The sequence below is a fragment of the Myotis brandtii genome, unplaced genomic scaffold (assembly GCF_000412655.1).
Source record: "Myotis brandtii unplaced genomic scaffold, ASM41265v1 scaffold577, whole genome shotgun sequence".
Taxonomy (NCBI): domain Eukaryota; kingdom Metazoa; phylum Chordata; class Mammalia; order Chiroptera; family Vespertilionidae; genus Myotis; species Myotis brandtii.
In genome coordinates this window covers 1,445,894-1,457,802 of record NW_005370161.1, presented here as the reverse complement: position 1 = coordinate 1,457,802, position 11,909 = coordinate 1,445,894, and the positions used below count along the sequence as shown (strand labels likewise).

Sequence of the window (11,909 nt, the reverse complement as noted above, 5' to 3'; positions counted from 1 at the left end):
CCACCCTTTCCATTTTGCTCTTTCGTGCAGCCTGGCCAGGGTGAACCTGGCATAGGCCCCTTTGCCCCCGGTGCTGGCCTTTGTGGGCCCTCAGGAGGCAGGAGTGCCACACCTCCTTGGCTGGGGGGAGGCTGGGGTCTGGTTCTGTGCGTGAAACCGCAGTGCATGGGGAGCAGCCCCTGCCCAAGCATTTTCATTCACGAGTGCTCTGAGACACCCCGTCATGGAAGGGAGGCTGAGGGCACGCACATGATGTGCCAGGGGAAGCCGGGTTCCCTCCTGCTTCTGGCTGCTGCTCCAGTCTGATTGGGGGGAGGGGGCTGGGAGTGGGTGCCACAGGGAGGGGCAAGCCGTGCCAGCAGGCGGTGAGTCTGTGGCACTCATGTGAGGCCACCCCAGCCTGGGGCCATGCGCTCCAGAGCACATCTCTGCTCCTCTGGTGGGGAGAGGGAGGGCAGCCGCAGCCCTCCCAGCCCCCAGCTCCACGGTGGGGCCCGGCCCCCGAGCAGAGCCTGCACCCTGGTTGCTCTTAGAGGCCCCATCTGTGTGGGCTCTGCGTGTCCCCTCCCCTTCCTCTCTGTGGGGAGCAGCCTTGCCCACTCATCCGTCCCTGCAGGCACTGGGCTTTGGAGCTGGGCAATGGGGGTGGGGTGGCTGCACTGGATCTCAAGGGGGTGTCCCCCTACTGGGCCCCTGAGGGTTGTGTGGGTGGCTCCTTGGCACCCTGTGCCAGGCCCAGCCAGGGCAGGAGCAAGTGCCAATGATGGGTGGTGCCCAGCCCCAAGGAAGGGGCACACCAGAGGCTGGACGGGAGGGAGGACGGCAGCGACGGGGGCTGGGCCCTGCTCTCCAGCAGGAGTGGCCGGAGTGTGTCCGGCAGAGGAACAGCCCATCAGGGCCTGTGCTGGGAGGCCTGGTACGTGCAGGGTTGGGGGCCACAGTGAGCTGCACGTTCCCGCGCCCCATCCATATGTGGAGCCTGGAACACCCGAATATTGGGCTGGCCAGGGCCTTCTCCTCACCTTGTCCCCTCCGAGTGTGTGTGGCAGGGGCCGTCCCACAGGGAGTGGCTTGCCCGGGGTCCCTGGTTCCATGTAGAGGAGCCTGGCCATTCCCCACTCCACCTCCTCCTCCTCCTCTGCCAGCTGCTAGGCCTCGGACAAGGCCCGGGTGTCCTGTGGGTGTGTGTGGGGGGAGCGGGGAATCTCTCTGACCGCAGCTGGCCTGGTCAGCTGAGTGGCCTAAAGAGGACTCCTCACTGGACATCTGCACCATTGGCAGGATCCCCGCGTGTGAGGGAGGCCGTGTTCCCAGCAGGGTCCTGGGGGAATCTGCCGTCAGCGCTCACTGCTCGCTCCCGCCCCCTCGGGCTGGCGGTGGGCTTCGGCTCATCTCAGCAGGGACCCTCCTGGTGTGGCCCGGCTGGGGAGGGTCCCCAGGCATTCCCCCCTCCTCTGGCATTTTAGTGAGGACCACCCACCACCTGGCCTTCCCACCCCTGCATGCTGGGGGCAGGCGGAGGAGGAGGAAGGCCAGGTGGGGAGCGGAGGGACCAGGAAGGCCCCAGCCACTCTCCTGTATTGGTGAATGTCCCCCTCCCCACCCCGTGATGGGGGGTCGGGGGGCTGATGAGTGTGGTGCTGAGATGCAACAACCATCATTGGCCTCGTGAGGTCCTTGGGCTGTGAGTGAGTGTGTCAGGGGGCATCTCTGTGGGGGAGGGGCAGACATGAGCCCGGGTGCTGCTTCCTTCCCAGGACCTGTCCAGCACTGCCCATAGGGTCTCGGCTGCCCACCACCTTTCCCATCCTTCCTCCTGAGGGTGCCCTGCAGGTGGCTGCAGGCCCTGGCGGACCTGGCCCCATGCCCCTCGTGCTGGGCCAGTAGGGTGTGGGTGGGTCACCTGGTCCCAGCACACCAGCCTGAGGCCCCAGCTCTGTCCACCCTCCGGAAGGGCCTCCCCTGTACCTGCTCCTTTCTGCCCCGCAAAGAGAGCGGCGTGGGGGAGGAGCTGGGGCAGTCCAGCCAGTAGTTGGGCGTGGGGAGGTGGTCAGGAGGGAGAAGGCCACGGTGGGAGCCCTGTGCTGGAGCTGGAGCAGGCGGTCGGTCAGCTCACTGTTGAGCACTAGGTTCAGGGTCTTGCCATCTGTGAACGTGTCCCTCAGGCCACAGAGAAAAGTGGGTGAGGCCCCACCCTGGGGAGGGCAGGCGCAGGTCCCAGGTCCTCACTGTGTCCACACTAGGAGGGCCAGTAGGGGATTGCCCCTTAGCAAGGAGGGAGCTCAGGTCAGAGGGACAGGGCTGGGGGTGAGAGGGGCAGGTGTCTGTAGGCAGCCCCTCCTGGAAGGGGCAGGTTCTGCAGACCTGCTTCGTGGGGGGACTGCCTTCCTCCTCTGCCCTCACCCGGGACCACTCTCCCCACGTCTTGCCCTCGCTGCTTCTCTCCTGTGCCAGGTTTTTATCCCACAACTAGCTGTGGACACTGTCATCAGGATCCAAGCTACACAAGAGAGGGCTGAACACAGCCCAAGCCCTTCAGGGATGGGCGTCCTCCGTCCCCGCAGTGTGTTGGTATAGATGCGTGTGTAGGAGTGTCCTGGGGCTGCTGTGACAAATGACCCCACACTTAGTGGCTTACAACCAGGCAGTTGTGTTACCTTAACTCCTGGGGTCGGACGTCAGAGGTCCTCCCCCTGGACTCGAATGAGGGTGTCAGGGCCGGTTCCTCCTCGGGCTGCAGGGAGATTCTGTTCCCGCCCTTGCCCACATTTGTGGCCCGTGGCCCGTGGCCCATGGCCCCTTGTCCATTTTCAAAGCCAGCAAGGTCAGCCAGGCCCATCTCAGGGTCTCTTCTTCTCTCATCACAGCCTTCTCTGCCCCAGCGGGAGAGGTGCTCTGCTTTTAAGGGTGTATGCGGTTAGATTGGGGCAACCTCCCCATCTTAAGGGCCATCACCACAATCACGTTTGCAAAGTTGTGTTGGCCCCGTGGAGTCATCGTCACAGGCTCCAGAATGAGGATGTCTTTTGGGCCTTCATCTAGATCAGTGGTTCTCAACCTTCCTAATGCCGCAACCCTTTAATACAGTTCCTCATGTTGTGGTGACCCCCAATTTCATTGTTACAAATTGAACATAATTAAAGCATAGTGATTAATCACAAAAACAATATGTAATTATATATGTGTTTTCCGATGGTCTTAGGCGACCCCTGTGAAAGGGTCGTTCGACCCCCAAAGGGGTGGCGACCCACAGGTTGAGAACCGCTGATTCTACATCATCAGAAATCGCTCACGGAGGCCTTTGTGGGTGGCGTTGATGTGAAGTCAGATTTGGACATTAGAATCGTGTCACGTGTCCGTGGTGCCCCCACCCAGTGACATGGGTGCTCCAGTTGCCCATCATACTTATTAGTCTTTCAGTCGGGTGTTGAGCAGCAGATGGCCCTGAGGTGTGTGTTCTCTTTGATACTGAGATGAGGTTCTTTACCCACCCCAGACGCTTGCCTGTGCAATTGCTGCTGCAGGTAATGAAGCGACAGGCGTGGCGTGCTCTTCACTCCGAGGTTCGGGGAGTCTCTCCGAGTGTGTCAATGGGGAGGTCGTGCTCCATCTAACGGGAGAGTGGGGCAGGCAGGTGCCTCTGGGCCGGATCCTGAGAGAGAGCTTCCCACCCTCCTCGCCGTGTGCCGTGTGTATTGGGGGGTCGGGTGCATGTGGGTGGTACCGGGCCCATTACGTGTCGGTGCACTAAACGTATCACCCCCTTGTCCCACTTCATGGCTTCAACTTGACTTCTGTTTTATCTGAGAGTCGTGTTGCAATGTTTGCTTACTTTCTCCTGCCCTTTGCCTGTTTTTTTTTTTTAAGACTTTTTTTTTTTAAAGAGCAGTTTCAGGTTCATAGCAAAATTGAGGGGAAGGTACAGAGATTTCCTATATGCCCCCATTCCCCCCCGCCCCCCAACACACTCAGCCTCCTCCATTTTATATTGAATGTTCCGAGGATTTGGGCAAAAGTGTAATGGCATGTGTTCATCATTATAGTATTATATAGAGTGGTTTCCCCGCCCTAAACAAATCCTCTCTTCTCCACCTGTTCATCCGGCCCTCGCCCCATCCCTGGCAACCACTGAACGTTTTACTGTCTCCACAGTTTTGCCTTTTCTAGAACGTCATAGAGTTGGAATAATATATGATGTAGCTTTTTTAAAGACTGGCTTTTTTCACTGAGTATGCATTAACGTTTCCTCCATGTCGTTTATGGCTTTATAGTTCATTTCTCTTTATCCTATATAATAAGGAGCTAATATGTTAATTATACTGAACAGCAGAACGACCGTCCGGACGAACTGGGCTGAGCCCCTTGTACGAATTTTGTGCATCAGGCCTCTAGTCACTGAATAATATTCCATTGTTTAAATGTTCCACAGTTTATTTACTCATTCACCTGCTGAAAGACATCTTGGTTGCTTCCAAGTTTGGGCAAGCCTATATAATAAAAGGCTAATATGCAAATTGACCAAACGGCAGAACGACCAGTCACTATGACGCACACTGACCACCAGGGGGCAGACACTCAACACAGGAGCTGCTCCCTGGTGGTCAGTGTGCTCCCACAGGGGGAGCACACTCAGCCAGAAGCCGGGCTTATGGCTGGTGAGTGCAGTGGGGGTGGCGGGAGCCTCTCCTGCCTCCACAGAAGTGCTAAGTCATCAGTCAGGCATCCCCCGAGGGCTCCCGGACTTCAAGAGGGTGCAGATGGGGCTGAAGGACCCCCCACCAAGTGCATGAATTTCATGCACCAGGCCTCTAGTTATGAATAAAGCTTCTGCACACATCTGTGTGCAGGTTTTTGTGTGGAAATAAGTTTTCAAGTCCTTTGGGTAAATACCAAAGAGTGTGATTGCTAGATTATAGGGTAAGAGTATGTTTAGTTTTATAATAAACCACCCAGCTGTCTCCCACAGTGGCTGCACCCGGTGGGAACCAGCAGTGACTGTGAGTTCCGGTTGCTCCACACCCTGGCCAGCTCTTGGTTGTCAAGTGTTCCTGATTGTGGCCCTTCTAATAGGTGTGAAGTCGTGTCTCGTGGTTGTTTTAATTTGCACCCCCCTGGTGCATGTGATGTGGAGCATCTTTTCATATGTTTATTTGCCATATTTACCTCTTCTTTGGTGAGGTGCCTGTTAAGATCTTTGGCCCACTTTTCAATCGGGTTGTTTGTTTTCTTATTGTTGAGTTTTGAGTGTTCTTGTATATTTTAGATGTACCTCCTTTTATCAGATACATGTTTTGAAAATATTCCCTCCAGTCTGTGGTGTGTCTTCTTACTGTCTTAATGTGCCTTTTGCATAACAGAAGTTTCTAATCTTAAGGAAATTAAATGAAGTTTAGCTTATCAATGATGTTTTTTCATGGATTGTGTGCCTTTGGTGTTATATCTAAAAAGTCATTGCCATATCCAAGGTCATCAGAGTTTTTCCTGTTATCTTCTAGCAGTTTTATAGTTTTGCATGTTACATTTAGGTCTGTGATCTACGGTGAGTTAATTTCTGTGAGAGGTATGAGGTCCGTGTCTAGATGTAACTTTTTGCACATTGGTGTTCAGCAGTTTCAGCACCAATTGTTGAAAATATCATCTTTACTCCATTCTATTGCCTTTGCTCTTTTGTCAAAGATCAGTTGAGTATATTTATGTGGCTTTCTTCCCGAGTTCTCTATTCCGTTCCATTGATCACTTTGTTGTTTCAAGAATACCACAGAGTCTCGATCACTGTAGGTTTAGAAAAACTTTGTTTTTCTCCTTCAGAATTGCATTAGCTATTCTGGGTCTTTGTCTCTCCATATACTTTAGAATCTGTCGATATTCACTGAATAACTATCTGGGATTTTGATTGAGATTTCTTTGAATCTATAGATTAAGTTGGGAAGAACTGACATTTTGACAATATTGAGTCTTTTTATCTATGAGCATGGAATATATATATCTACATTTCTTTAGTTCTGTGATTTCTTCAGAGTTTTGTAGTTTTCCTCATGTAGATCTTGTACATATTTTGTTTGATTTATATCTAAGTATTTAATTTTGGTATTCTGTAAATAGTATTCTGTTTTTAATTTCAAATTTCACTTGTTCTTTGCTGGTATGTAGAAAACAGATTGCCTTTTGTATATTAATCCTGTATCCCATAACCTTGCTATGATCACTTACCGTATTAGCTCCAGGAGGTGTGTGTGTGTGTGTGTGGGGGGGGTTGTTTGTTTGTTAATTCTTTTGAATTTTCTACATAGATGATTATATGTATCATCTATACATATCTATAGATTATATCATCTAAAACAGACAGTATTATTTCTTTCTTCCCAATTTGTGCATTTTATTTCCTTTTCTTATTTCATTAGCTAGGACTTCCAGTATGATGTTGAAAAGAAGTAGAGAGGGGACATTCCTGCCTTGTACCTGATCCTAGTGGGAGAGGTTCAAGTTTCTCACCGTTAAGTATGATGTTAGCTGTAGGTTTTTTGTAGATATTCTTTATCAGGTGGAGGAAATCGTGCTTCCCTGTGCCTGCCCCACTTCCCGTCTGCATGAGGGTCTTACCCTCAGGGAGCGTGAGATCAGTGGGAGCCCTGGCTGGCTGGCAGCGCTGCCACATGGCGGGCGGTCAGGGCCATGCAGAGCCACACCGCTGACCCTGGGGGCCAACCCTGGCAGGTACCCACAGTGCATGCCCCCCTGCGGTGGCCCTTTCTCCTGTTTTTATTTATTTTTTTCCTCAGGGACTCTTATAAGACAACTTGCCTTAGGAATTTGGGGTCAGCATTTCTTCCCTGTGCCTCCCCAGAAAGACCCAGGTCAGCCTGGCCCTGCTGGTGGGCCAGACCCAGGTGCCCGTCACACACAGCAGTCACATAGATGCACACTCACACACACACACTCACACTCACTCACTGTCACACTCACGCATGGTGGCTCCACGCAGCCTTCCTCGGGACCCCCACACATCACTGCTGCCTCCCAGAAGCATCTCTCTCCTGTGTGACTCACACTTTGGAGGTGGACCCCACCCAGACTGTAGATGGGGGTCTTGAGAGGAAAGGCCTTGGGTCAGGGCTCTTGGCCAACTTTGGCCGCAGAGTCAGGCTCCGCCAGGCAAAGTGGATGTGCGGGGAAGTCATGCATGCACTGGTCTCTCCTTGAGCTGGTGCCTGCCCTCCTGTGTCCGGCAGTGACCACACGCTGCGTGGGGACGTAGCCTGGCTCTCTGCCCCCACGCTCGGCACTCCTGGCTCCTAGGGCATGTGAGCCTGAGACTAGCGGCCCCCACATGCTCCGTATTGCATGCGAGGGCTTGGGTAGGTCCAGGCACACGGTCAGGTCAGGCCCTGCTCCGGCCCAGGGCCAGCATCATGGACAGCAGGGCCTCTGGTCCCTCCTGATGGACAAGAAATGAGGGGAGAGTGCTCGCTTCGGCAGCACATATACTAAAATTGGAACGATACAGAGAAGAGGTCAGGCCCGGCTCCGGCCCAGGGTCAGCATCATGGACAGCAGGGCCTCTGGTCCCTCCTGATGGGCAAGAAATGAGGGGAGAGAACCCAGCACCCTGGCTGTGTCCCCACCTGGGCTCCTGCCACCGAGGGGCCTCCAAGTGGTGGGGGATGTCAGTCAGAACTCATGCTCTGTGACACCGATGGCCCAGGAGGAGGACACGCGAGCGGTTCTGCCTGTTGGCTCCTGAGGGCCGTGAATTGAAGGGACGCATGAGCCTCTGGGTGTTTAGAAGGCAGGTGGGGCCGGTGGGACTGCACTAGCTTATCATGCTCTGTGACACCGATGGCCCAGGAGGAGGACACACGAGCGGTTCTGCCTGTGGGCTCCTGAGGGGCGTGAATGGAAGGGACGCATGAGCCTCCCGGGTGTTTAGCAGGCAGGTGGGGCCGGTGGGACCACGCTAGCTTGAGCATCTGTGGGTTGAGAAAGCAGACCTCCCGCCAGTGGTCCCCCCTCACGAGGCTGCTCTCCAGGTCACCCCAGTGTGGACACACCAGGAGGGGGGAGAGCCCCTGCACTTGGAACCTTCAGCTGGAACCCCCGCCCCCTGGAAACACTGTGAGCACCCTTGGTCCGTGCTGACTTGGTTCCCAGAAGCCCCATGCAACAGCCTCAGCCGAGCTGTCACATCCAAGCCCCAGCCAACCTGGGGGACTGGGTGTGAGTTGCTGTATTGAGTGTCAGCACAGACATGGAAACCACAGGACCGATCTGGCTAAGCCAAGTCCTCCAGGAGGCACAGCCCCTCTCACGTTCTGCTCTTCTAGGAGTGTTTCCAGGCTGGTTCTGATGAGGGTGAAGCTGCAGGGGACAGCCCGGTGCACAGCTTTCTTTTCCCTATTGCCCGTGCCCTGCTCCTGTGGATCCCCGCGGGGGGTCCGAGCGTGGGGAGGATGAGTGATGGGGTGAGGACATGGGATGAGGACGGGGTGCGGGGCAAGGTTGCAGGTGGGCTCAGAACCCCCGACCCCTTCACAGCAGGATCCTTGCCCCTCCTCCTGCCATGCTGGTTTGGGATGGTCCCTGCTGCATCCTGCCCGCCCTCCCCCCACCCCACGGCCTGCAAGCTTGTTGAGGGGATGGTCTAGTGGTTTATGGCCAACATGTTCTGGCCCAATGTGTGTCTGGATAAGATGGGGTATCCGTCCACCTCCCCGGCCAGCAGAGCCCAGAGGAGCAGAGCAGGTGCCAGGGGCGTGACTCGGTTTCCCCTTTGTGCTCTGCACACAGCCTCACAAGGTGTCTTTTTCCTCTTCACAGAGAGAGTGGTCACAGAGGTGGGGCTCCTCCAGCTGCTCGGGGAGCCCCCGCCCCAGCAGGTCACCCAGATTGACGACCCCGACGTGGGACCAGCCTACGTCTTTGGTCCAGATGCCAACAGCGGCCAGGTGGCCCGGTACCACTTCCCCAGCCCGTTCTTCCGTGACTTCTCACTGTTCTTCCACGTGCAGCCGGCCACCGAGGCCGCGGGGGTGCTGTTCGCCATCACGGATGCAGCCCAGGCAGTGGTCTCCGTGGGCGTGAAGCTGTCGGGCGTGAGTGACGGCCAACAGTACATCCAGCTCCTGTACACCGAGCCGGGCGCGGCCCGGACACGCACGGCGGCCAGCTTTGCCCTGCCCGCCTTCACCGGCCAGTGGACGCGCTTTGCCCTCAGTGTGGACGATGACACCGTGACGCTCTTTGTGGACTGCGAGAAGATCCAGGGGGCGTCCTTGGCGCGGTCCCCACGTGCCCTGGAGCTGGAGCCCGGCTCCGGCTTCTTTGTGGCTCAGGCCGGAGAAGCAGACCCCGACAAGTTCCAGGTAACTGTGGCTGCTGCTTGAGGACTGGACCAGCCCTGGGGGAGTGGCCATCGGTCCCTACCTGGCTTCAGGCCCCAGGGTCTGCCTGGCCCCAATGTGTCTTATTCCCTGGTGCTCTGGCCCCTTGGGGTCTCTCTGCGGCCCCCTTGGGACCATCTTTCTAACTGCCACCATCTGCACGAGGCAAGCGAAGGGCCCTGTGGTCCATAATTAAGAATTTTAAGATGGCAACAGCAGAGGGTGGAAGCAGGCCTGGGCCCTTCTGGGGATAAGCTGTACCCCATGAACACTGCACACCCGCTGGGCCGGGCCAGGGCTTCATGCCCGGTGCCAGCATCAATTGTGCTGTTGTTATTATTTTACCAAATTGCTCAGCGGCCACTCAGAGCGGTGTGGGCAGGACTTCCCCAGCAGTGCTGTCTCCACTGTGTCCCCAGGAGGTCCCCACTCCCTGGGCCGGACCCTGGCCTTCATCTGGGGGGAGGCCAACCCCAGAACTTGGGTGGGTTCTTTGTCCTGGGCCCTCGGCCCCTACACGTGGAACCTTTAGCTGGACCCCGGCCTCCTGGAAACACGGCGTGGGCACCCTCGGTTCGAGCTGACTCAATGCTAACATTACAGCCGGTCTGCAGCTGGCCCGCCCCGCACAGGGGTCCCTGTGTAGGCTGACGGGCGACGTGCTTCAGGGGACAGAAAGTTAATTATTACCCAGACAAAAGCTGCTTGATGAAAGTTGTTCTAAGTCCTGGTGATTCGGCTTCTGAGAGCTGGCCTTTCCCCTTTGGCAGAAACTTTCACCCGTGGGGTCTGGGGGCCAGCAGGACTTTGATACCAAACTGGGCCTCTTTGTGTTTTCATTTTGATCCTCAAACATGATTAACTGGAAGGCGTCACAGAGAGACGTCTCATCCAGGGAGGGGCCGTGCTCGCTGGCAGTCTGCTGTGTGACCGCCCGGGCATTTCTAGACGGGAAAGTATGCCATTGTTCCATCCGTCTTTGCGGGTTTAACAGAGAACTGACCATGGGGCTGCCCAGGGCTCAGGGTGCTCAGGGCGGCCACACCCCTCCTGCAGGGAGGAGACCACAGGCTTCCCCCCAGGCCTGGCCAGGGCCACACGTCATTTGTGCAAAAACGTGACTGCCAGTTGGATGCATCAGCAAGCTGCATCTGGGGGTTTTAATTGGCGTTTCTTGCTGTGAGTGAAGACAGACTTTGATTTTTTTTCACGTGTCTATTGGCTATTTGTATTTCTTCTTTTGTGACTGGCTTAGGTTCTTTGCATTTCTATTTTGATTGGTTCATTGCACACCCGCTGGGCCGGGCCAGGGCTTCATGCCCGGTGCCAGCATCAATTGTGCTGTTGTTATTATTTTACCAAATTGCTCAGCGGCCACTCAGAGTGGTGTGGGCAGGACTTCCCCAGCAGTGCTGTTTCCACTGTGTCCCCAGGAGGTCCCCACTCCCTGGGCCGGACCCTGGCCTTCATCTGGGGGGAGGCCAACCCCAGAACTTGGGTGGGTTCTTTGTCCTGGGCCCTCGGCCCCTACACGTGGAACCTTTAGCTGGACCCCGGCCTCCTGGAAACACGGCGTGGGCACCCTCGGTTCGAGCTGACTCAATGCTAACGTTACAGCCGGTCTGCAGCTGGCCCGCCCCGCACAGGGGTCCCTGTGTAGGCTGACGGGCGACGTGCTTCAGGGGACAGAAAGTTAATTATTACCCAGACAAAAGCTGCTTGATGAAAGTTGTTCTAAGTCCTGGTGATTCGGCTTCTGAGAGCTGGCCTTTCCCCTTTGGCAGAAACTTTCACCCGTGGGGTCTGGGGGCCAGCAGGACTTTGATACCAAACTGGGCCTCTTTGTGTTTTCATTTTGATCCTCAAACATGATTAACTGGAAGGCGTCACAGAGAGACGTCTCATCCAGGGAGGGGCCGTGCTCGCTGGCAGTCTGCTGTGTGACCGCCCGGGCATTTCTAGACGGGAAAGTATGCCATTGTTCCATCCGTCTTTGCGGGTTTAACAGAGAACTGACCATGGGGCTGCCCAGGGCTCAGGGTGCTCAGGGCGGCCACACCCCTCCTGCAGGGAGGAGACCACAGGCTTCCCCCCAGGCCTGGCCAGGGCCACACGTCATTTGTGCAAAAACGTGACTGCCAGTTGGATGCATCAGCAAGCTGCATCTGGGGGTTTTAATTGGCGTTTCTTGCTGTGAGTGAAGACAGACTTCGATTTTATTTTCATGTGTTTATTGGCTATTTGTATTTCTTCTCTTGTGACTGGCCTGCTTATGTTCTTTGCATTTCTGTTTTGATGGGTTCACGCCATTTCCTGTTGGTTTTTACAAACTCTTTACATATGAAAGAAACCTACCCTTTGCTTTGTGTGCTGCAGATATTACTTCCCAGTTTGTCTTTTGCCTTTTTAAAAAATATATATATATTTTTATTGGTTTCAGAGAAGAAGGGAGCAGCAGAGAGAGATAGAAACATCAATGATGAGAGAGAATCATTGTTTGGCTGCCTCCTGCACACCCCCTACTGGGGATCG

At 55.4% G+C, this 11,909-nt stretch overlaps 1 protein-coding gene across 1 annotated transcript in view; it reads left to right on the top strand.

Annotated features, from left to right (window-relative positions):
- COL18A1 (collagen, type XVIII, alpha 1) overlaps positions 1–11,909 on the top strand; it is a gene marked incomplete at its 5' end in the record, with an annotated part of 54,690 nt that overhangs the window by 1,452 nt on the left and 41,329 nt on the right. Inside the window, one exon of the mRNA XM_005878933.1 lies at positions 8,815–9,359. Coding sequence (XP_005878995.1) covers positions 8,815–9,359 — 545 coding nt within the window. The remainder of the gene's footprint in view (positions 1–8,814; positions 9,360–11,909) is intronic.